We start from the raw sequence: 26,951 nt of genomic DNA on the forward strand, positions 1-26,951 counted from the left end.
CAGCTGACCTGTATGTTTTCCGTGTAAACTTTAATCATGAGCCACATAGGAGGCTATTAAAAGTAATATATCATTTATATTAATCCTGATGACATACAATGATTCAAACAAGGTAAAAGGTTTTCCGTATATAAATATAACCCTTCCAATATCATTATGGATATAATTGTTTTTGTACTGAGAGTTTAACATTTGTTTCACTAATATAAGCTTATTTTCTGGAAACATCACAACATAATACTTATGTTTTCCTTCTATAATCCTCAGAATAACATTACGAAAATGTAAAACTAAATATACATTTCATTAATATAATAAAATAATTATGTAAACATCACAGCATGATATTTCATCATCAATGCAAAAGTACTGATGTGTGCTACAAGAACATACATGATAATTCATGCAAGTCATTTTTCCCTCATCTTTTCTTTGGTGACTTGTCTTTGTCCTCAGTTTTTTCTCCTTTTGGCGTGTCTTTGACTATTTCCTTTGTAGTCTGTTTGCCTGTGGCCTTCAGCACACCCTTGAGGCACACATTGTCCATATTAAATGCTGTGACCCCCACATTGACAGTAGACTGGACTGCAGTGTCTGCCGCTTGTCCTGCCTCGTCTCCATACCTGATCACAGACAATAACATAATCTGAGCTGGGGCCTGTTTCAGTAAGGAGGTTCAAACAACTCAGAGTTTAAACTTGAACTCTGAGTTGATTTACCGAGAGATTAAAAACTCAGAGTTTTCGGTTTCAGAACAGCTGATCTGAGTTGGGTCAATCAACTTCGAGTAGACCAACTCAGAGTTAAGCGCGCGCACCGTGACTATAAAAAGGCATTATCAGTGGAGCGCAGACATTACGAGTGACTATGACAATATCTTATAAAAGAGATCACCATTTCTTTCTCCAGCTGAACTTGATGTTCTCATGCAAAGTTCTAGCAAATATGAGCGTATATATTTGAAAAGAAGCAGCCATCAACCAGTTAGCGTGGGAAAACAGCTGCTCAAGATAATGCCTAATTTAACTTTTTAAGTATTTAAATATTTAAGTATAATAATTTGTGACGTTTATATATTTTTTTTTCTAAACTTTCTTTTATACATTTATTAGTTTTAAATGATTTAACAGTGCACTTGTGTGTCTGCCTTTTTTATTGATCAAGTGAGAGAGGTTAATATAACATTTAGAAGGTAAGCAGTACTAAAAATAATTTTTAGAAAGAATAATAATCCCATTAATCTAGTTACAGTGCATATCGAAGGTGAATTCAATTTAATTATTTATTAAAAAAGCATAAGCCATTCTAGTACAGTTCTTCTGTGTGTGACTAAAATGTAGGCAATAGCTATGTTTCCATCCAAATATATTACATAAATTTATGTGCAAAACTGCAATATTGCATAAAAGATGCGAATAAAATTCCATCCAACGAGTCAAAGAGAAAAAAATTGTCACTTCCTGATTTAACTGGCACCAAATATCAACAGTAAAAACAGAATTTACTGTGGTAGAAGAAGCTGCGTCAATTAATTCTTTATTTAGCCTAAATAATGTACTTGCGCCTCGATGTCAGAAGACAATGCTGAAACACAATGAACACGTGGGGGCGTCTGAAGCCATGAGACGCGGAGACTCTTGACACGCACCAGACGTTCGGAGGTAATTAATAATATACACTAATACTGAAACTGTAAAGGCATTTTAGAATGACTAAAACAATATTTAAGACGTGTTACAGTGTTCTCAGCCTCCATTTACACACATTTTCATTATCATATGATCATGATCTTTTTTTTAATGTACATACTGTAATTTGTTCAGTAAAAGTGTTTCCATCGTAATTTATGCGCACATTTTCTATCGAATAAAAGTTTATCCTACTCAGTTATGTGCGTTTTTTATGCATATTTTAAAAAGTTATGTGCATCATACGTTTCTATCAATCGTTTTTATGCACGTATCCAAAATGAGCATTAAAATAGGTGGGTGGAAACGTAAGGCTAAGGCGTGAAATACCGCTTCATCTTTAAAAAAAGGGGAGGAGACCGACAGAAACTCTGAGTTTAGAGAATAAAACCTGCTTCTGACCAGGTTAGATTCACAGAGTAAGTTACCACAGTAACTGACTCTGAGTTAAAGTTAACTCTCTTTCAGAAACAGGCTTGACTTACCCTGATTTCTCGAGTTTAACAAACCTGCCATTTTGAAACGGAAAACCCAGAGTTTCTCTCATTTCAGGGTTAAAATACTCTGAGTTTTCAGTTAACCTCCTTTCTGAAACAGGCCCCTGAAGAACACATCACAGACTATGGCAAGCTCTATTTACATTTAATCTAGTGTTTGGATCAATGAACGAATATGTACTCCTTAGCTATTATAGTGCTTAATATTTAGGTACCTTACTAAAAAAAAGAAAAGAAAAAAAAAAACATTGTTGCTGCTTGTTTCAACTCATTTCAAATAAGTAGTTTGATCAACGCTTAAGGTTTTTTGGGGCAGCTAAATTGTTTTATGTTCACTCCACTTGAACTTCTATTGAACCATGTGTTGTTGTTGTTGATTTGGAAAATTCCCACATATAAAATTTCATTTTCAAACTATTGATTCCACAGAAAATGTAACTGTGAAATTTGTAAGCAGAACACAATGATCACACAAACGGTTGCGTTCACCTCAATTTTAATTAGCAAAATATACTGATGGATCATTAACAAGAACAAGCACCCTCTCAGCAACCTCTGAATGGTCAATAACTCAAGAAAATAAGGCACTGTTGGAGAGGTTAATCAGAGAATACACCGCTTGTTTTTCCCGCCACCATTTATACACCACTAGGAGGGTCCAAGATACTCCCTAGACCCCTAAATCTGAAAAAGTGACAGAAAAGAATCAATTAAAGCATTTCCCAGAGTATTTACGTTTAAAGACAGCAAAGCATGAAATATGAACGTAGACAAGAAACTGTGAATCAGAGAATCCTGCAGAGCTATGACTTAAAAAGAATCACGTACTTGTGCCTCACAGTGGTTACCGTCTCTGATGATAAACTTTTCCCGATAGTCTTTCCTGCTGTTTCCAGACTTGACCAGAGAGTCGATAAACCTGCAGTTTACAGCACAATTTGCATCTTAATATGACCTAAAATGTTTTATTAAAGCCTGTTCAAGAATGATCGATATAAAGAGAACTATACAATGTTATCATCCATATGAAAGAACAATAATGGATATGCTTTCTTAGAACTCTTGAGCTCTTTATAAAAAAAATGGACTCTGATTGGTGATCAGTGTTTGTCAGCTGAGAAAAGCTATTTTAAGTTAATATTTAGATTGTTCAAACTGAAAATCTCAGTACATCATCAGTAAACACAGGTACTATTTTGTTGTGCATATATATATATATATATATATATATATATATATATATATATAAATTATTATTATGATTATTTACTTTAACTTTTAACATTGACTATAATTTTAGCATTTTCCTTTATCCCTTTAAACAGACATTGTAACCCTATGGTTGTGCCCTTTTGTAAACTGGCCTTTAAAATAAATAAATACATTTAATATTTAAATAAAAATGTATTAATTATAAAATAATATATATCAGTATAGATCATCGGTGCCCAAACTCCATGCTGTCCTGCAGAGTTTAACTCCAACCCCAATTAGACACACCTGAACAAGCTTATCAAGCTCTTTCTAGGTATGCTAGAAATTCCAGGCAAGTGCGTTGAAGGAAGTTGGAGCTAAACAACGTTGAAAGTTGGAAGTCAAATCATATCAAATCAAATCAAGTGAAAATAAAAGTGATTTGATTTGATTTAAACTTTGCAAGACACCGGCCCTCCAGGACCAAGTTTGGGATCCCCTGCTATGGATTGAAAGATGAATTCTGAGATATTAAAGGGACAGTTCACACAGAATTCTTAAATTCTGCCATAATTTACTCCCCTCATTAGCTCATTGATTTTCTTTCTTCTGTTGAACACAAAAGATGATGTTTAGAAAAATGCTGGTAGCTTCCACCCATTGACTCTCAGTATTTCTTTTCGCCAGCAATCAACATAAATCAACTTCCAAATATCTTCTTTTGTGTTCAACAGAAGAAACTCAAACATTTGAAACACATGTAGCTTAGTAAAATATATAATTATTTTTTGTCAGGAAACAATTTGACCAAAGAAAATGTTCAAAACGTGTCTGTTTTTAGAGATGCTCTACTGATGACTGAAATAATCACCAGAATATGAATAAATGAACAGACAATTTAAATTTTTGGGTGAACTGTATCTTTAAAGATGAATTCTGAGATATTTAAGGGACAGTTCACACAAAATTTTAGAATTCTACCATCATTTACTCTCCCCTCATTCGATCATTGAAGTTCTCTCTTCTGTTGAACACAAAAGAAGATATTTAGAAAAATGCTGGTAGCTGCCTCCCATTGACTTTCAGTATGTATTTTCACCAGCAACCAACATTCTTCAAAATATCTTCTTTTGCGTTCAACAGAAGAAAGAAATCAAAGCTTTAAATCCACTTGTGGCTATGAAGTAAACATTGAAGCAATGTTCATCTTTTACGTGAACTGTCTCTTTAACAAACTTGATCAACTAAATCCACCAACCATTCAGCAAGACAGAACAGCTAATCTATGAATTCAGTCACCTTGTATGCTGCTTCCAGCCACGAGTTTGGCTCCATCCATTTTGGAGCTGCCATCTTTGCCTTTCTTGAGGGACTCAGGGATGAGTTTGCAACCGTGTTTTTTTACATGTGGAGCGAGTTCCTTCCCAACTTTACCCGCTACGGCAGCAACACCGTCCACTGGAGAGTAAATCAAAATATATTAAACATCAGAACGCAATAGGCTATAAATAATTCAGCGTCAGATAAATATTGATTTACCCAGAAACTGGCTGACTTTGACCGCTCCGCCAGTGGCCTGTTTGGCTGCGTTGAGGCCTTTGGTGACTTTAGGACTGACCTCTGCTGGAGTCTCCTCTGGGGTGATGTTGTCTCGCAGCTTAGTCCCCCCTCTCTGAATGGCTTTACCAGTCGCTTCAGCTCCTCGCACAAGACCCCGACCCAGCCAAGAGGAGCCTTTGGAGAGAATGAAATAATTAAACAATAGCTTCAAGAACATCCTGATTATATTTGTCCTCCTGTGAATTTGTTTCTTTTCTTTTATATTTCTCAAGTTATGTTTACTGGAGCAAGGAATTTTTCACAGCATGTCCTATAATATTTTTTCTTCTGGAAAGTCTTATTTGTTTTTATTTCGGCTAGAATAAAAGCAGTTTTTAATTTTTTTAAAAACCATTTTAAGGTCAAAATTATAATTGTAAATAATTATAAAATACAATGACTTGCCTAATTACCCTAACTTGTCTAATTAACCTAGTAAACCTAGTTAAGAATTTAACCCCTTCAGACCCGAATTATGTTCCAAGTTTCTTGAGGCTCCTATAAAGGAGACCAAATTATAATAAATTCAACAACCTTTATGTATTTTTTTTGTCCATTTCAATGGACATCAGGTCAAAACAGTTGTACGTCCCAAACATTATACTAACTGGTATAATGGCTATGCTGGTATAATCCTGAAATTTATTTAGAAAAACCACAAACATTAACATACTCGCATTTTTACTGTTTTGTTTTGTTGTATAGATCCCATCTTGTTTACATTCCTCATCACACCATATAAGGTCCACATCTGAGCTATTTCCATCTGCTATACTGTATGCTCAAGAACTTCAAGATCTGTATATTCTGCATATAAAATCGTTTTAGCAATGAATTAGTACATCGATATATATATATATATATATATATATATATATATATATATATATATATATATATATATATATATATAAAGCAAATTAAAAATTTCATTAGCATTACAGGAGATTTAATTCCAGTAACAGATCTTGAACCCATTGTACATCCCAATAGACAGACATATTTGAAATCCTGATCTAAAGCTTGCAATGTTACATAAGATTTTAAACTTTAATAAGTGCAACCCCTCTTTTTTAACATTCAATCTATGAAATAATGGCAAACATATCAATAAATCGGAATAAAAACCTTGTAAGTGTGGCTTACGTCTGTGTCTGGAATGAAGTGATGCCATGCTGCTTTTCAGTGTAGTGGATTTTTTTTTTTTTATTACAACACCCCGAGCCTTACTGCCATTTAATTGGATGATAATTGTCCACTATCGTGGACTGCAGGCTTTAAATTAGATGTCCAGGAACCACAAAAAACATGGGCTGACATGTGATGTCCATTGTAATGGACACAGGGTCCGAAGGGGGCACCTTCAGCTGAATGCTAAATCTTGAAAAATTATCTAGCAAATATTATGTACTGTCATCATGACAACAATCAAATAAATCAGTTATAAGAAATGAGTTAGTAAAACTATTATGATTAGAAATGTGTTAAAATCTTCTTTCTGTTATACAGAATTTGAGGAGAAAATAAACAGGGGGGCTAATAATTCTGACTTCAACTACTGTATATACAATGACGATAATAACAAAAAATAAGGAATAACGATAAAATAGAAGCACCTAGCCCTGATTGTAAGCCTAAACTTGACACTAAATTGTAAAACTGTTGCTCAGATCTGATTGGATGACTGGAATGTTGTTGCAGGATCAACAAAAATCCTTAGACATGGTAAAGTATAGAAGGGATACAGCTGCAAAAAGTTGAAGAAACAAATATAAATGCAACACAAGAGAACTGTAGACTTGTGCAAAATGGATGTTTAATGCATTTTTAGGAAATTTTCTGTGTTTTATATTTTTATGTCGTCTAATCGGGACCATTTTTGGCATACTTTTAATGACACTGTACAAAAATAATTTCTATTTTTTTATGTTAGTGTGAGGGGTAGGTTCAGGACTGGGATGGGGTAGACCCCTGAAAAATCATGGACTAAGCCAAAGAAAGTAATGTTAAGTGTAGTTTAATAAATAATATAAATACTTCTTGTTAACTTCTGACTGGAGCTGTAACTCTTCTAGCAACAACCCAGGAGCACGATTCACTTGGTAAAATCAGCTATTTATTTATTTTTATTTTTTTCAGGAAAGTCTGTTTCTTTTTTAAATCAATAAATTAACCAAGAGCAGAATATAACATTTTACAGTAAAAATATAGAACCCAGGGGAGGCAACTATAAACAAAATACAAATACACAAAATGTTCATATGTAGTCATTAAATAAATACATTATAAAGGTTTCTTTGTTTAGGAGAATCTCTGATACGGTTAATATATGCACATATTTCAGTCAACAAACCATAAAACTAGCCAAATCAAGTTGTATCTACATTCCTAGTGTATTAGAGTGACCTCTAGTGGATGATTTTGAAATGTCCCAAAAATGTGTTCAAGGTACAGTTCGTCCAAAAATGAAACTATTTGCTCACATGTAAATGATTCCAAACCCTTATGAGTGTCTTTTTATGTTGAACTCAAGCAAAGATATTTTAAAAGGTAAACACTATAGTGATCTACAGAATTATTTCCAAAAAGTATATATATTTTAGACCAGTAGAGTCAAAACTCGGTTCTGGAGGCCCCGTGTCCTGCAAAGTTTAGTTCCAACTTGCCTCAACACACCGGCAGGAATGTTTCTAGAAAGCCTAGTAAGAGCCTGATTAGTTAGCCCAATCAGAAACACCTGGGCTAAATAATCAGGCTTTTCTAGAAACATCCTTGCAAGTGTGTTGAGGCGACTTGGAGCTAAAATTTGCAGAACACCGACCCTCCAGGACAGAGTTTGGACTCCCCTGTTTTAGACCATAGTTTGGTGTGCATTAGGATTCATATGCCAGCATTCACACAGGATGTGTTTACATCCAAATGAGCATTATTACTGCATTTCAGAAAAACTACAGTATCCACAACAAACAGGCTATATGATAAGTGAGCATTCATGCACAAGAGGTATGCATAGATTTTGCTGTCATTCATACTGCATATGAACTAGTTATTAAAACTTTTATCTTTGGAAATGTGTTTAAAAAAAAAAAAGTCTTTCCGTTAAACAGAAATTGGGAAAAAATAGATGCAGGGAGGGATAATAATTCAGGCTTCAGCTGTACAACATGTGGTTTTGGTTACTTCCATATGATCTAGTGTTCAAACCTGCTAGGATGCTCTGTGACATCTTTTCGCTCCACACAGGGGCAGTTTTCTCCTCTGGCGTTTGAGATGCTTCTGATAGAGGAATCTTTTCACTCAGGTTTGTGTCTGCTCCTGTAGCGCCGCCGCCTTCTTCATCTACCTTGAATGAAAAAGCCTCAGTTATGACCCGTATCAAGCAGCAAGCTTAAAGGGACAGTTCACCCAAATCTGAAGCTTCTGTCAGCATTTAGTCATCATTCACTTGTCACAAACCTGTTTGAGTTGAACATAAAATAAAATATTTTGGAAAAGGTTAAAAAAAACGGTGACTATTGACTTCCATAGTATTTGTTTTTCCTACTATGAAAGTCAATGCTTATACAGTAGGTTTCATCATATATATCATGTATTTTTATTTAATGTCAGCAACAATGGCTATTTTGAGGGCAAAAACATTTCATTAATAAATATACAATTAAAAACCACAAACAAATGAATACATAAATTATATACGATTTTTAGCTTTAATTATTGATAGCAATTCCAACATTTTTACAGTAGGTTTCTAACATTTTTCTAAATATCTTCTTTTTTGTGTTTAACAGAAAAAAATCAATCAATTTGAAACCACTTGTGGGTGAGTAAACAGAGTATTTTTTAATTTTTGTGTGAGTTATCCCCTAGCTTATAAGGATAAAACAGCTGTGTGTTTTTACATCATTAGTAAAATGTAATACAACAATGTGTACACATTCTCGTTCTTTTGGACTCATGGCACAGCTCATTTTTGGGAGATTTTACACTCTGTACAGTACCACCTTGGCTGAGATTTCAAGCTGTAGAGTTAACAAAATTAATGTGCATTTTGAGCACTTCAGATATTGATTGGCCATGGAAAAATCATCAAAATGAACATTATTTGTTTAGCTAAACAAGCCTGCCGGCACCAGACCTTCAGAAATAGTGAGAATGCATCCAGGAAAATGTCCTAAAGGGAAATTATTTATCAGGGAACCAGGCCTGTCGACTAAAGCAAGTTTATCTTTCATAATTAAACTACAACAAAAACTATTTAACTGAAATTTGTTTCACAATAAATGGAAAAAACTAAAACTGTACAAAAAAAAAACTAACAAATAAAATAATAAATGATAAACATTTGACTTACTCTGGACCTAATATTAAAACACCAAATAGAAATGTGCTCACAAAATATAAACAAACCACTAAACTGACATTTACAACAATATTCCTTTTCTTTTCAGCTTCTGTTCGGGTCACCACAGTGGAATGAACCCCCAACTAATCCAGCATGTTTTATGCAGCGGGTGCCCTTCCAGCTGCTACCCAGTACTGGGAACCGTACATTCTACAGCTCTTAAAAGCAGGAAGAATTCTGATTGGCTGTCAATATTTTAATAGCACATAAGCTGAAATGGAAAAATATATATATATGCTGAATGTGATTCCAATAATATTGTCCTCTATGTAACTTCCATATCCATTTACAATGATTACAAAAGCCTTTATTTGTTTGCAATAATACTGAGCAGACCAAAAACAACTAAGAAAAGAGGAGAAAAGAAAAATTGTGAGAAAAATACACTATAATTATTTTAGTGATACATAAAGTATGACTTCCAAAAAACCGTCACTTTCAGTCAAAGCAGCTGTCTGCTCGTCAACTTGAAGCAAATGCAAAATGTTTTTGCTTTTGTATTTTATTTATGAAATGACTGAATGTAAAATCTTACATCAAACGTGAGTGTGATTACCTGGACCCGGAGCTGCGCCAACACTGACAGCTGCTCCTGGAACAGATCTCTCTCCCCTGCTGGTAGATCTGAGGACAGCACCACTCCAACGTAGGACCCCGGCACCGCTGCAGTGGTGTCAGGAAAGGTGAACACACCATTGTTGCTCAGCAAGACAGGAAAGTCTGGATACAGCGGGTAGATCCAGTCACAAACCTGCAAAGAAAACAAGATTTACACACACTTTTACTAAACTTTACCTTTATACCAGGACAATTGAATCAGTGCTAATATTTGATTTAGTCCATAAAGTTAACAACATTTTTCAATCTCATTACATTTTTTTGCCTTATAGTTCAATTCAATTCAAGTTTATTTGTATTTTGCTTTTCACAATAATTATTGTTCCAAATCAGCTTTACAAAAGGTGCACACTGCATTACAACCAAATTCAGACTTTAACTAATAATATATGAAATTGTGTTTATACAACAGTTTGACGGCATAATTGTGTATATAAATACAAAATTAAACATAGAGAGTCTCAAAAAACATTTTGTATGAGGAACTACTTTCTTCCGCGTTGGATTCAAATCATAAGCTGACAGTTAAACAGTTGAGCGTGCATCGTTTAAACTTTAGATCTGTAGTGTCTGCTTTTTGCTGGCTGTATGTGGGCGGAGTAACACACAAAGGGTAAAGAGGCTGTACGGATGCTGATATTATTTAAATATATATATATATATATATATATATATATATATATATATATATATATATATATATATATATATATATATATATATACATATATACATATACATATACATATATATATATATATATATATATATATATATATATATATACACACACACACACACACACACACACACACACACACACACACACACACACACACACGTATATACATACATATATATATATATATATAAAAAAACATTGTTAACATGCAGTATTGCATATGTCTACATGTACATGTTTATTGAAATGTACGTAGGTGTGTGTGTGTAAATATACACACACACACAACCCCACCCCTAAACCCAACCGTCATTGGGTGATGAGCCAATCATACTAAATTGTATGAATGAGATCAAACAAGTTATTACAAATTAGCCACTAAATCAAAAAGTAACAAATTGCTGTGAGATTGCGTTGAGAAAACATCTCTCTGACACTTTAACAAACACTTGCACCAGTTTTTTTTCAGACACGTTCTTACAATATATACAATATCTAATATCTATATAAAAATTAAAACTGTGCATTTATGAAGTGTGCTTCACACAGGTAAAAGGACTTGACAATCCACCCGTAAAAACACTTCTCTCGCTAAAAACCTACCTCTCCTAACTCTATCTGAGCACTTACCCTTTTCTTAATAAACACTTCTTGTGTGTATTGCCTCTTCTTGTTGAATCACTGAATGCCTCAATTGTAAGTTGTTTTGGACAAAATTGTATGCTATATGAGTACATGTAAATGTAATATGTATATAAAAATAGTCAGTTTGTATTGATTAATTTTATGACATCTTTATGACCTTTTCGGATCTTCTCATTTTGTTTACCTGATCTTTTCAAATGAAGAAACATTACACATTTCATAATTTGTTTAAATTATGGTTAAAAGGTCAACCAAGTTTTATAAAAGTGAGGAAATTATTTGTGGCTGAACTATCCTTTTAAGATACTAATTACAAAAAAATAAAAAATGTAATTTTTTTAACTGTATATTTGTGTCATTCAGATGTTGCTGTTGGGGGGGGTCCACTAATCACTATATGCGATTTTATCTCATAGTATATTTGAATGCTGAAATGTAAAACACAATAATAATTTCAAATTTAGATTTCAGTAAAGTATTAATTTCAGACATGGTGCATATAATTGAAACCCAAATGTGTTCATATCAAAAAGTGTTAATAAATGTGTCAATTAGGCTGCAATTAATAGTATTTTTTACTCAAGGATATTGCATGAAAGTCCCAAGATTTAATATAAACAAAACTAACTTTGTGTTGTACAATTTCATTGTATATACAGTATGTTTGACAACTGGTTTGAAGTGAGACCAATTTTAAATCGCAAATATAGGGTGCTGTGTGAGGGTTCAGCAAGCCTGCTTTTGTTCTGCATGACTAAATTGGGACAAAAGATAACTATCGGACGCAAGCAACAGATCTGTTAAAGCGTGGATGGCATGTGTCCTATACACCAAACCCCAGAGCAATGGACAATCCTGACTACTAACAGCCCTTGAACTGGAAATCTGCCAATCCTGCACGGCCGCTGAATGACTTTACTATCTGCTGATCCAGCATGCAGACCGACTCTGCACAAAGAAGCCTGTTGTCATCGGCAACGCACTGTTTCTAGCACCGCACGACCCAAACAAACCTAAAGCCTTTTGGTTTAACCTGTCGGACTGGCTTTTGTGGGTTGTAAAACCACCTTTTGACATCTGAGAATGAAAAAAGTCAGAGTTGAATGACTGCAAATCAACTATTGAAAGTGAAACTACTAGTTTAAACATCATTAAATATCAAACAATTTTTCTATGACTATCAGACTATAAACTATTTTTAGCCCATCGAGTTTAATAAAAATAAAATAACTAGTGTAAATGTCTGTAAATGTAGTTTTTTTTATTGATTTTAGCAATATTATAACTAATAATTTACTAATGTGAAAATGTTCATTTGATTTTTTTACAATAGTTTGTGAAGTGATATTTTCTTTCTTTTAGTAGATATATTGCATGAGATTACTTTACCAAATAAGTTAATCTAGTTGCAGTGCAAACATTAAATAAAAGTTAACAAAAGGGTTTATTTTTTATTTTATATAATAAGTTTTTAGTTATGATACTCCGAAAATCATGCCACATACATTTTTACAAAATTCTCAGCAAAAAATGTCTGCTGATTCTCTCTGGCCCTACTAATGATGCTTTGAGTAAATTAGGGGAGTAACTTTGATCAAACTGCTTAATAATAATAATAATAATAAGTAACTTTAATACATGGTACATGAAGGTGTCATTTATTCTCTCATCAGTTCATCTATCTGGTATTAAAAATAGACATTTTACACAGCAATAAAATAGATTTGTTGAATATTACTGTATGAAACACACAAGATGGACACACAAAAAAACACACACAAAAAAAAAACACAATTTATCTAGATAAACAAGACACTGAACTCAAGTGCTTTTTCAGATGCGTGTGACACTATTGTCACATTAAAACATAAAGAGTAATGTTATTTGGCATGGTGTTGGCCAAGAGAGTGATTCTGATGGAGTGGAAAGCCACAACACCTCCAAATTTTTTTAAATGGTTAGCTGAAATGGTTTCTGCCCTCAAGTTGGAAAGGATACGCTTCTCTGGATTTGGCAAACAAAAGTTGTATGACAAAACATGGGGCCCCTTCCTTAGATGTATAGGTTATTAATGTTTCTGTAATATTTTTTTTTCTGGTAATATTTTTTTCTTCTCTCCACTTCCTTTTTACATGTTATTCAATTTTGTCTCTTATTACATCAGTCTGGCTAAAATTTCTTTATTGTTTTGAGATGGTGCTGTAAAATTGCTGTTATGTTTGCTTGTGTTTTGGTGCATGTTCTAGTTAGTATAAGGTAATAACACTGAGACAAGTTTGTCAACATATATATATATGATGTACATTATTTGGTGTTATGTTCTTACAAAAACTTCTATAAATAAAGTATAAAAAAAAAAAAAAAAAAAGAGTAATGTTATTCTTGTGATGGATAAAACTAATGCACAAAGCCAAACATACAGCGGGTAAAAAAAGTACTAAACATGTCATGTTTTTTTTTTTTCTTGGGAATAATACTTCTGAAGAAGCTGTTGACATGAAATTGGACCAGATTTTGGGGAAAAAATAAACAAACAACTTGAATATAAAAAACAAACGAAAAGAAAAATCAGATTTTTTTTTGTACGAACAATGAAATGACAAGGAGAAAGTGCTGACCTACTAAAACGTATTTAATACTTTATATAGAAGGGTTTTTCGGTGATGGCAGCTTAAAGACGCCTCATTCATGACTTAATTTGGAAGGTAATTAGATTTGTTTTCTCTCTTTCCTTTAGAAATGTTTTCTGAGAGAAAATGATGAAAAAACATTGAAAACTTATTTACCCCGCTGTACCTCTCACTTGCGTGTATGAGTTATTTGTAGCACATCCTTATTTTAATTTATTTGGTTCCGTTTTTTAAATACAAGTTCCACAAACCGGAAATGCAACAAAATTTTGGCGAAAAAAAATAAGAAAATGTGTAATACATGCCAATTGAACTTTAAATCATATTTAAAATTATTAAAAAAAAAACTTTTAAACTCCTCTCTCTGCTCTATAATGCACAACAATGTGCCTGTAATAATGTTAAGTATGACAGTAATCTCAGTTATTCTACTCTTAGCCAAGAACAAATGCTCAATCCAACCAAACTTTAGAAGACACTTTCATGTGATCGTCACAAGACCCAACCTTATGCTCGATAAACAATTCTTGCTAGTTTGTTTACAGTACAAATGTGAGGTGCTTTCAAAATCAAAATATGTATTTATATAGTCTATTTATATTTGTTTGCACAAGAGTAAGAATTTTACATTCTTACAAAATTATTCTTATTTTAAGCATAAACCCAACAAAATAAAGAGAAACACTTTTGTAGTAGACTACTCTAGCATTTAGGCCTATTAACATGTATAAAATTAATGTAAGTTTTATACTTAGGTTTTTTTTTTAAAGGCTACACTTTTATTTTTTTTTTATTCCCATGTTTGTATATTTTATATGTTTTTTTATTATATTTTAAGAAATGGTTCAAAAACACTCCAGAGTATTTGTGCTGGTATTCCCCTTGTTTATTAATACTTTAAGCATAAATCCAACAAAATAAAACACACCGTTTTAAAAAGGAAAATGAAATGTCTTAAATAACAACGTTCAGTTGCCAAGTTATATGCCATTGTTTTGGAATGTGTTAATATCTTATGATTTGCTTTAACTAATAAGCTTTAATAATAAGGTTTCTATATTTGTATAGCTTTACATACATTTTATTCTTATTTTCTATAGTTTTAGATTTAGATATAGATTTTTTTATTCCATAATTTATTTCTTATTGATCATCTTTTTTTAGGTTGTGGGTGTTCCACTGTTTGTTACATTCACAGCTCAGAGATACTTGAGCCCAGGTCTCCCACCTGGTCGTACAGAATGGAAATTGGTCCGAGAGCATGTAGGTCTCAAGAGCTCCCCCTGGTAAAAGAGGAAAGGGGAGATGGGGTGGATAGGGTGGATAGGAGATTCTTCAAATATGAAGGGAGGTAAGACATATTGGGCTCTTTATTGGAGGCTTGGATTCGTGTGATTGGTTTATCAGTGATTGTTGACGCAGGACCAGCTGAGATCAATCAATGCATGTGATGCTCTCGAAATTAGTTTACAAAACTTGACAAATTAACCAAGACTTTTTTTGATTTGAAAATTTGTTCTTCAGCTTAATCTTTTATTTAGTTGCCAATCTACTATTTATATTTATTTAGGTTTTTCCATATAACAACAAATGGAGGAGAAAATAAGTGAGAAAAAGAAACAGGCCAAGCAGAGTATACTTGTGCTGGTATTCTCCTTTTTTATTATTAATTTAAGCATAAATCTAACAAAATAAAATGCATTTTTTTAAAGAAATATTTAGAAAAACATTTAGAAAAATATATCTGTCTTAACAGTCCAGTAGAGGCAATGTATATTCTTTTTTTAATTTGTAATTTATTTGTCTTTTTTATATCTTGTAATTTACTATAAGTTTTATATTTTCAGTTTCCTTTCGTTTTGTACGCTGCATGTTTCAGTTAAATTAAAAGTTTTCCATATTTGTACAGCTAAGTTTTATATACATTTTGTTTTCTATAGCTATATGCATTCCCTTTCTTTTTTTAAACTGTGTTTTGATTAAAGTTTTTATAAACATACACTTAGTTTACTCAAAATGTTTACATCCAATACTCCAATATAAAAGACAGTAACTACAACAAAGCCCCTAACAGCATTTCAAAGATCAAGTAAATATGTTTCGATAAATGCCCAGGTCTGTTGAAAAATGCCTGATTTCAACTGCAAATCTGCAGTCATTTTCACAAATATAAATTCAGCCTCGGTGTCCATTCTGTCAAAGTAGGTCAGCGGGTCTTTATCCAGTTCACTGTAATTATTTTCCAAGCTGTTATTAATAATAAGTGTAGTGCAAAGGTGAGACATACTGAATTGATCAGAGGGAAAGTCATCAAGCAAAAAAAAAATACTTGGTGCATTGGTATGTTTTATCCTTAAACTTTACTAATCTCCCTTTTAACCTCTTGCCAATACACTTGTATTTTGGGGCATTCCCAAAATATGTGAACCTAGTCCCCCGCATCTCCACAATCTCTCCAGCATTGTGACAATCGTAAAGAACTATTGAATTTGGCGACCATTAATGGAACTCTGAAGAACCTCATCTTCATCTTCTAGTCGAACTCGCATTCTAATTCTTTATTCAATCATTTTTTTCTTATTGATATTTTTTAAGATCACGGCTGTTCAGAAGCATTTCTGCGTATGACAGTGTGTACGTGAAAAATATATATATTTTTATTTGATTAGAAAATTTGTCGTTCAGCTTTAGCTGCCATTCACCATGTTTCTCATATAACACTGAAAAAAAATGCTTAATTGGACTAAAGTTTTTAAGGTAAGCGGTTGCAAAAAAATTTTATGGACTGTATTTAAACATTCATTCATTTATTAGTTTTCTTTTTGGCTTGGTCTCTTTAATCAATCAGGGTTCGCCACAGTGGAATGAACCGCCAACTTATCCAGCATATGTTTTACGCAGTGGATGCCCTTCCAGCTGCAACCCTGAATTTAAACAAACACATTATATTTAGTAATGCTCAACTTAAATTCAGCCCATATAAACTATTTGCAACCACTTACCTTAAAAAAGTAAATCCAATGAATAATTATTTAGTGCATTTTATTTTATTTGGCTTTATTATCTTTTTTCAATTTATATAACAATAAATGGAGAATAAGAAAAATAAGTTCACTGGTGAACAACGAAACAGACTTTCTTCGAAGTTGTCCAAAAAGTATTGAACAACTCCCATTCTTGTACTTGGACAATTCTGAATAACATTTTTGATTCAGTTTGATTGTTGACTACTGCATTTGTGCTGGTGTTTACCTGCAGGTAAGCTGGAGCATAGCCAGTGTTGGCACTGCCATCCGAGTCCTGGCTGTATATGATGATCCTCAGGTACCCTGGATAAGAAGGTGCAGTGACCCGACCCTCAGCAGACACAAAAAACATCTGCACCCCGCTGGGCAAGAACATAATCTCCATCCCGGCCTCTCTGAGATTGACCGGGGCCACAGCCTGACGCCGGGACCCCTGGTGTGGGGCATCTGGAAACGCTCTGTTGGCTCCATGAGAGAGTGACAGATGCCCGTCTGTTGGCTGAGGAGTGTAGGCTGGTGGGAGTTCATTAGGCACCGCGAAGCCCACTGGAGGGGAAACAGGGCGAGAAGGGGCCCTTCCTGAGGCCCCTCTGCTGTTAAATGCTCTCTGGGAGTTCTGGAAGACAGGTAGAGCTGGATAAAAGTTACTTGCACAAGATTAAAAAGTTAAATTCCTACCCAATTGATGCTATTTTAAGAATATCCAACAAAAGCACTTGTTTAAAAAAAAAAAGAAAGAAAAAAAAAACATTTTAGTATAGGCTATTTACACACTATTGTAGCACTTTGGCCTACTGATATGTAGATATATAATTTATGAGTTATATATTCAATTTGTTTGTACCTTGTCCTGGAAGACAGGGAGAGTCGGATAAAGTCTCTGACCCGTGTTTGAAGCGGACTCTAGAGCCCCGAGGCGAGCAGTGATGGTGCGCAGAGTCTCTCCCATCTTCAGCTGCGTTTGTCGGGCAGAGTCCCAGCAGCGGCCGGTGCAGCGCCCGCCCCGTGTGTCCACCTGCAACCCACTGAGCAGGTGCCGCCGGCCCAGCCTGTACAGGACCAGAGCCTGGTCTTTATTGCCAGCTTCATCTAACTGAAGTCCGGTATTCAGACACTGCAGAGCTTTATCGTAGTTCTCGCGAATGACACGAATTTCGGCGGGTTCAGGCGTCTGCATGCTCGCGTTTGTAAACGCACAGTCCGAGCTGAAATTGTGAAACGATTAAACAAAAAAGTTGAGTGCGTAAAACGCACGTAAAGCGTGGCCCACTTGCTTATCCAGAGTGCTGCTAATTTATTAACGAGCACATTTCTCTACCATGATGACTCTTGACTAAATGATGTATTGTCACCAAGCAGGTTCAACTAGATTACTGAAATGCGTAATTAAAGTTCAAGCTGTTCTCACACACGCAAACAAAATATTTTAACAGCTGAAAGCGCGCAACAAAGGTTTACATTGATGTGACATATTTCGTAGTTGAGAAGCATAGCAGTCACTGAGACTAGCTCGTCATATAGAAAAAAAGCAGAGGTTGTCTAACTAAGTAGGACGAACGTAACCTTAGTATAAAGAGTACACGTTAGCAGCTGGTCGTGTAGTGGTTATGAAGGATTTAATGGTTCGTTTACCCAAATATGACACTTCTTAATTTCCTACTTTTGGGTTTTTTTCCCGTTGAAGGAAATATATTTTGGGGGAGAAGACACCTGTAACCACATCAATAGTAGAAAAACACTGTGGAAGTCAGTGGTTGCAGTTTTTACAGCTTTGGTATCAGTTTAACAGATGAAAGAAACTTAAACATAAGTTATGGGAATGAAACCCAGACTGTTGGGTGAATAAACTGGTGCGATTACAACGTTGTAAAGGAATATTTACCATGTTAGTCGTTAGTTTTTTAATCTGTGCTTGCTTCTTGAATTAAGAAAAAAAAATCTGGTATAAAACACCCATAGTAATTTCCTGTTACCAGTCAATAGGTGCCAGTTACCGGCGATGTTTAGAACACCTTGTGTACAATAAACTAGGCTTACAACCAATAAAGAATTAATGTTAATTCACTTAAGCAGAAGTTCACAATTTGTTTGGGAGAATTGCGATTCAGACATTGAAGGCTAGAGGTCGCCATACACAAGTATACCAGACAGAACTGAAGCAATACTGCAACTTGTTTCATTTATTAAAATGCAGTATGGAGCACATGATATTGCACATACTATACAGGTAAAATACATGGTATATCCGAACAGACACCCTAAAAAAAGGTAGTGGTACAAAACCATTAGTTCATCTCAAGCCATTACTTATGGCAACATACAGCCTTCACACCAACAGCATGTTGGATTTAAAGAGAAACAAGTCACACCATTTTATTGGATCGCTTTATAATCGTGCACCCTATGATAAAAATCACATTTTAAAAAAAAAGTTAAAACCACATTTAAAAACAATTTCACTCAATATTTACAATAGACTCAAGCGCTGCAGTTCATTTGTCGGCATAAGGGGACTTGTAGTCACCAGAACGTCAGGGCAGCGGCAGAGTCTCTACAGGTTCCAACTGGGACACTCCATGATATCTAGAAGGGATGGGGAGGAATGGTCAGGAATTAAAAGGGTTGACTCTTCCAATGAAAAAAGGGAGGGGGAAATATACATTTAAAAAAAACTGCAGACTTCTAAAAAATTTAATTGGGTCAGGGTATCTGAGAATTGGGGTGGGGATAATTAAATAAGAACGCATTTACTAAAAACAGAATGATATTAAAGTCATATAGGCTGTAGTAAAAACCCTGCTCTGTGGAAGACATTGGTAAGTTGGTTTTTGGCATAAGAGTGTTGGGTTAGAACATAAGGAAAATGTTCCAATGAGGAAAGGACTCAAAATATATTATTATTATTATAATTATTATTATAATTATTATTATAATTATTATTATAATTATTATTATTATTATTATTATTATTATTATTATTATTATTATTATTATTATTATTATTATTATTATTAAATTGGTTAAACTACGCCTTAAAAAAGGTACAAAACTACACCCATAACAAAAAGGTATGCTTACTTCGAGCTCTTGTACTTCTCCTGGATGGCCTGTTGAGGGCGACTTCCAGCCCCGAGATGGAGCTTATGAAGCTCTTTCAAACACGGGCCAATCACAGCCAGAGAGTAACCAGTAAAGGCATACAGATTCTCAGGCTGACAGAAACAAAACCATTTTAAATAGATTAGACAAAAGGCATGCAAGATCACAAATGGAGGGATGTTGGCTTTAGAATGGGATTTATAATGCAGTATATCTAGACAGTGACAATCATGAAACAGCAGTAAAAGCAATAAAAAAAAATAAAATAAAGTTTCACAAGTTTAAAAGCAGTCAACTGGGTATTAAACATGGTTTACAGTTGCCATTTAGACACCAATAAGGATGTTTTTTTTCCTGATACACACCTTTACATTTCAAAAGCACATGCATATCGTATTTAATATTAAATATCAATGGGGGAGAGAGCCTTCTGTTGCTGCACCCAGGTTTTGGAATGCTCTCCCTTATACTGTAAGAAATGCATTCACACTAGCTAGTTTTAAGATGTTAACTCATGTTTAAGAAAGCATTTTTAGATTCTTGATCATTCTAATTAGTTAATATTTTAGAATTTAATCTATACTTGTCTTTTATTGCACGTTTTATTACTCTTGTTGTAGTGCTTTGAGTTTTAGAAAAGTGCATTAAATTTTTTTTTTTTTTTTTTTTTTTTATCATCTCGCAATTGCAAATATGAAATGCTCCAAGTAAACTCAACGTAAACCCTTTAGAATAGGACTAGAACATGTACATCTGCAATAATATAAGTGGTCAACTCCAGGACAAAGTAAAAACACCCATAATTCACTGGGCCAAAACATCATGCATCAAGCAGATTTCCATTAAACTTTATTTATATAGCACGTTATTACAACCAGGAGGCTGCCCAAACTGCTTTACAGTCCTAAAAACAATTTTAAACATCAACTCAAAATAACACCGTTGTCAATAAAACCATGAATTTTTTTTTTTTTTTAGAAACAAATTTCAAAAACCAAGTCTAAATAAATAAGTTTTGAGTTTAGCTTTAAATAGTGCCACATCTGTAATGATGCGAACTTCTAAAGGCAAGGCGTCCATAGTTTCAGACTTGCTACTGCAAATGAACGATCACCCCATTGTTTGTACCTAGATCCAAGGACCTCTAGAAACAACTGACTTGATGAACATAGGGCCCCGTTCGGTTTATGAATCTTAAAATCTCATAAATATGAAGGTGCAAGTCTATTAACTGTGTTAACTACTTTTTTTTTTTTTTTTTTTTAATTCTGAACCTAACAGAGCCAGTGAAGAGAGTGGAGGTGTAATATGCTCACGTTTGCGACTATTTCAGCATGCGAGCAGCAGCATTTTGCACTAGTTGTAAATGTAGTGTTTAGTTAATTAACAAAGTACATTACAATAGTCTAGACAAGAGCTGATATGTTTTTTTTTTTCTAGGTCACGCTGGCTCAGAAATGGCTTGACTTTGGCAATAAGCCGAAGCTGAAAAAGCTAGCCTAGATCACTAAATTTACCAGTTTATCAAATTTGAAACTTGATAAGTTTTAAAAACGAAGATAATTTGAGGGTAACTCATTAGGCAGGTTGGAATTGCCTAACACAATACATCGTTTCGTCTTCGTTCAGAGCCAATATTTGATGTCAACTAAACATCCGTGCAGAGATTTAAGTGCATCTTAAGAGTCTGAAACAGGGATATACATGAAAGCATACATCACAACTGACCCTAAAATAAACTTTTTTTTTTAACTTATAAACCTTTAAAACAAGGAATTTATCAACTAGCAATTAAATTGAAGCTATTTTTACTATTTAAAAAAAAAAAAAAAAAAAAAAAAAAAAAAAAACCTAAACTAAAGCATCTGCACTTTTCTTTTATTCGGTCATATTGAAGGCACAGAAAAGATGCAACCGCCACTGAACACAGATTGCGGCAAATTACATTTATGAAACTTTAAAATGTTAGCTGTACTAACTCAAACAACAAATAAATAAGATTTTTAAAAAAAAATAAATAAATAAAAAGTAGAGGGAGGAAAAAAAAAAAAAACTAAAAAGTTACTAAAAACACAAGGAAAGCACCAAACTAAACCAGAATTTCTTGAACTTGTTCTTGGTTTCTGGTCAAGTGAAAGCTAATGGCTTCAACTGCTCATACATATCCTAAGCCCCCGGTTAATATGTTGCACTTCATGCTTAAAGTCCTACTATTTTGCAGCACCCACAGTTCACAACATTAAATGGGCAGGACAACATATTGGACACCACCTTTGCAGATTGGTTTAGATCACCACCAATATGCATGCGCATGCAAGAAATGGATCGAATATAAGCTTTCAAAAAGTTCTTAAAATGCATTAGTGGCTTCAACAAAACTCACCCACAAAGCCCCATTTAGAGTGTAGTTGGCCAGACAATATGCTGCAGCAGCGGTCTTGGATGGCAGATATTGCACAAAAGGATCCACCTCAAGCAAGCTCAGTTCTGAGAGATACTACCGGACATGGAGAGAAGAAATCAATATCCAATTTAGGATGGAAAGAAATGAAGCCTACCTTACAAACCACCCATACCAGAGCGAGGTTTAGAGTTCTGGCGCAGACATGCTCCTCCAAACTGTACTGCATCAGAAACTGGTGGATTGTGGGAGCGGTCATGTCAAACGCAAGCACTCGGAGCAGGTGCTGCTCCATCCGAAGCAGCTGTTTCTTTGTATAGGTGTCATCCGTGATGTAGACAAACTCATCCACCTCTGGAGGATACACTTCCTCGTATTTGCTAAAATCAGAAAAAACAGAGATGAAGGCAATATTTAATTTTAACTTTTAATTTTATTCTTAATTTTTTTTTTTTACTTTAAAGCATTTCATTCGTTGTAAATTTTATTTAAACTTTATAAATTTAATCTTATTTTGTCTAATAATTTAGCTATTTATTTATATTTCATTTATTTTATTCTTAATTTAATATTTTATTTTATTTAATCATTTAATTTATTAAATTTAAAATATTTACACATTTATTTTACCTTATTTTATACATTTATCTACCATTTATTGATTTATTTAATTTTACATTTTATTTAAACTAATCATTTAATTTGATCAAATAATTTAGCCATTTATTTTGTCTAATCATTAGTCATTTAATATGTAATTTATTTTGTAAATTTAAAACCTTTATTTTATTAAATTTATTCAAGCATTTATTTTGTTTAATGTATTGTTATTTATTTTTATAAGTACATTTATTTTTAAACCATTTAAAAATCACTTATTAAATTTATTTTATTTAATCATTTATTTTGTCTAATTTTATCAAGTAAAATTTTATTTCTCAATTTAATTTATTGTATTTATTAATTGACTAATTTCTTATTTAATCATTTATGTAAATTATATTTTATTTTAATTTATTTTATTGAATAATTTAATAATTTAAACATTAGTCTAATCATGTCAGTTAAAAACTATTTATTTTAACTAATTTTATTTTATTTAAAACTTTTCTAACTTTTATCTACCATTTATCTATCATTCTTCATAATTTCATTATTTATTACTCATCGTCATTAATCTATCAATTTATCTATTTCTACTATTACTCAAGATAAATCAGATCAAGTAGATTAATAATTATTATTATTTAATTATAAATATTTTTTTTTCCCAAATAGCTTTCATTTCCATCGTCAAAAGCCCATATAAATCAGGGACTAACTAAAAGGATAAGTGAATGACTACAATCATCTTACGCAGCCAGGAGTATTGCAGCCGTCCCCACAAGCTGCAGTTTTCCTCTCAGGACAGACATGCACGAAAGAAAGCGGTCCAGGTAATTGACAGCCAGGTACAGGGTCTCAGAGCACAGCTTGTATTCTTCGCCAACTTCCACCAGCCAGTCCACAAGAATGACCCTCATGCAGTTGGTTATGTCAGGCTGCTTTCTCATATAGCCGGGTTTTGGTCTGTATTTAACCTGAAGCACAAAAAAAAAAAAAGTGTAGATGCAGAGCAAAACAAACTAAACTAAAACAGGTTAAACTAAAAAGACAAACTTCGCATTCACGCAGGTATCTGTGGATGTCCTCAGCATATTCAGAAACACACAAGACGTCCTCAGAGGAAGCAGCTTCTTCATCAGCCAATGAATGCATGGATGAATCCATAAATGACCCTGAAGTGTTTAGAAAAGACAGTTTTAGGCCACAAATCAATCTGTGATATGGATTAGTGCATTCAAAATACTGCATTGTTGATTTTTTTGTTGTTGTTGTTGTTGTTGTTGAAAGGACACAATAACCATGGATGGACTTAACCAATAAGCGAAGTAAGCAGTCGCTTAGGGCTCTGGGGAATATGGGGGCCTGACCAGTGCTAAGAAGCCCATGTTAATCAAATAGTAATTGTAAAATCTGTCTATAACTATTAATATTGTTAAAAAAAGTTATAGACACTTTTCAAAACCGGCAACGCCACATGAAATACTAAATTAAATAAATAAAATTAACTGTACAATGTGTACATAGTCTTTGAACTTATATTTAAATGTTACATTAAGATAAAGACTTGACTTAATATACGTTTTAAGTTTACAAAAAAAATAATAATAAAAAAATCTAGAGTGTTTCAACACTAGGGCCCTGTACCTGGAATTGCTTAGGGCACCCAAATCACCAAGTCAGCCCCGTGTATACTGTACCTGCAAGTTAACCGTTTATATACTGCCCAAATTATGCCGAATAACTGTGCTCATCACTGGGTGACAAGCTGTTAAAATATGCTGAAAGCATTATGTTAATAAATATAATATGTAATCAATATAACTTCAATAAAACAAACTCTGTCCCACATCGGATGTCATTCCCGCACCAGGTTTCTGCAACCCTGCTGCGTGTGCATCCTGAATGTTTACAAACCAGTAATTAGGCTGTACACAACTCAACTTCAGATTTTGAATAATGTAACATGCACCTTTAAGCTGCTTTGAAACAATAATTGAGAAGTGCTTTACAAGTAAACTTGAATTAACGTTAATGAAAGAAAATCAACTACTCCGGTTTTGTTTGGGGGAGGAGCGAATGTGGTTTTCTACATTGAAAATATTTGTCTGTTCTTATAACTTCTGATTAACGGAAATTAAGCCAACATTAACTCCTTATACCACAATTTAACATCTTTTACCGCCTGTTAAAACTTAGTTTGACAAATTACTAAACCAATTCTTGCTTAGCAATTCCTTTTCTATACGATTTAGCACAAGGTTAGTATTACAGTATATTGCATTATGCATGCAAAAAATAAAATAAATAAATACATTTAAAAAAGCACTCAATTTCTACATACAAGGAAAGTTACAATGGTAAATGCATTTCACTAAAGGTAAAACATTCAAGTGTTGGGGTAAACTTACAAGTAACGAGAGATCCATAATATTGCTCTCCTAAATAACGCAATATTTGAGCTATTTTTGAAAAACACGTCATTTTAGTTTAATCCGCTTTTAAAAAGACTAAAAGCTAAATTAAAATAAGTCAATGAGAGAAAAATCATTATTTTGAACGCATCTAAGAGGAAAAAGGGGATTATAGTCTCAATGGACAGTGATTTCACTTGACAAACATTACTTTAAACAATCTGTATATGCGGCTCATAGTTCTGGGGTCAGGAAGTTCTCGGTTAACTAAAATATTTTATATGCTTTTTTATTTTAAAAGGTAAATAAAAGGTCTGCTTAAATTAAAACAGCTCATCTAATCGCAGAGCTCCTCTATTTAAACAAACAAGTTATGAAAAAGTCTCAGCCAGGTAATACAGAGTAATGCAAAGGTAATGTAACGGATTTCTTGCCATAAAAACAAAGTACAACTAGTTACTTTTGTGGGAGTAACTCAATATTGTAACATTACTTTCAAGTTACTTTTCACAACACTGACTATAACACAGCAGTCAGTAGCAATTGAGTAGCTTCATAACAGTAAGTTACTTCTAAGCTAAGCTAAACATGTATATATGTGATAAAACTTATTCTTGTAGATTATAACACACCTGAGCCAATATCTTGAACAGCATCGTCGAGTACTAGCAGTTCTGAAGGCAGCAGGAATGATGTTGACTTGACTGACTGTACAGTGGCTGTCTCAATCACACTATCACCAATTGACGCTCTGAACGTACTGACGTCACGCTTAGACACCTCCTGGAGCGTTGTCTCATATTTGGACGCAACCTGGGTTAAACGAGAGAAACGTCAATTTGTTTAACCATCCATTTGTTAATAACAGAAGGCAAACATCTACAATGTACCTGTCCAAATATTCGATTATGCTGCTCATTCTCGGTCAAAACACCGAGCACAATTCTTTGGCCGGGCTTGAGCTGGCGCAGGCCTTCCGCTCTTCCTAAAATGTTCTCCTGACGACTGGAAAGAGGAGCAAAACTGCGCGAAGACATCTGTCAAAATCGAGATTTTTTTCAAGATGTTGTGTAATAAATTAAAGTTAATATTTAAAACCGAACCATTCAAAACAAACCTTTTATATCGTCAAACTTTTTTTTTTAAACGTATGAACTTTCAGTGGATTGGTTAAAGTGCTTTACAAGTGAGTTTCACGCTAACTCATTTATACTTGCAGGTGGCCAATCAACATGAGGCTAGTTGATGGTTTACCTAATTAGTGTTGCATTTCTCAGGTGTTGCAAATAATGTTTCGACAACAACGCAACCATGGAAACGCGGTATGTATGCGCTGCAGTTATATAGATATATATACATTAGATGTCGCCTATCCTGTTGTTGTTTATTAGAAGGAATGCGTCGATAGAGCCGACATTTTAGTACAGGGTAGCGCTCCTTTGAAATGAATGCG

At 33.8% G+C, this 26,951-nt stretch overlaps 2 protein-coding genes across 3 annotated transcripts; both read right to left on the bottom strand.

The window, feature by feature from the left end:
* Window positions 1-56: 56 nt before the first annotated feature.
* On the bottom strand, window positions 57-18,283 carry sparta (spartin a). Of its 2 annotated transcripts, none has more exons than NM_001113658.1 (8): window positions 17,826-18,235; window positions 17,208-17,597; window positions 9,937-10,131; window positions 8,183-8,321; window positions 4,919-5,113; window positions 4,679-4,837; window positions 3,014-3,104; window positions 57-623 (listed from the first exon to the last, which is right to left on the bottom strand). In NM_001113658.1, exons 1-8 carry the CDS (start codon window positions 18,156-18,158, stop codon window positions 422-424), a joined length of 1,704 nt encoding a protein of 567 aa, NP_001107130.1. In that variant the 5' UTR covers window positions 18,159-18,235; the 3' UTR covers window positions 57-421. The 2 variants fall into 2 exon arrangements, with proteins under 2 accessions (NP_001107130.1, XP_005172691.1); XM_005172634.6 differs by lacking the exon at window positions 57-623 and adding an exon at window positions 2,665-2,869 and having other exon boundaries at window positions 17,826-18,283.
* Window positions 18,284-19,135: 852 nt separating this feature from the next.
* On the bottom strand, window positions 19,136-26,694 carry ccna1 (cyclin A1). Its single transcript, NM_212818.2, has 9 exons — window positions 26,616-26,694; window positions 26,389-26,535; window positions 26,131-26,311; window positions 24,141-24,259; window positions 23,838-24,061; window positions 22,657-22,861; window positions 22,464-22,577; window positions 20,060-20,193; window positions 19,136-19,564 (listed from the first exon to the last, which is right to left on the bottom strand). Exons 2-9 carry the CDS (start codon window positions 26,533-26,535, stop codon window positions 19,513-19,515), a joined length of 1,176 nt encoding a protein of 391 aa, NP_997983.2. The 5' UTR covers window positions 26,616-26,694; the 3' UTR covers window positions 19,136-19,512.
* Between the last annotated feature and the right edge of the window lie 257 nt (window positions 26,695-26,951).

This window comes from Danio rerio, chromosome 10, assembly GCF_049306965.1.
Source record: "Danio rerio strain Tuebingen ecotype United States chromosome 10, GRCz12tu, whole genome shotgun sequence".
In the NCBI taxonomy this organism is placed as follows: Eukaryota; Metazoa; Chordata; class Actinopteri; order Cypriniformes; family Danionidae; genus Danio; species Danio rerio.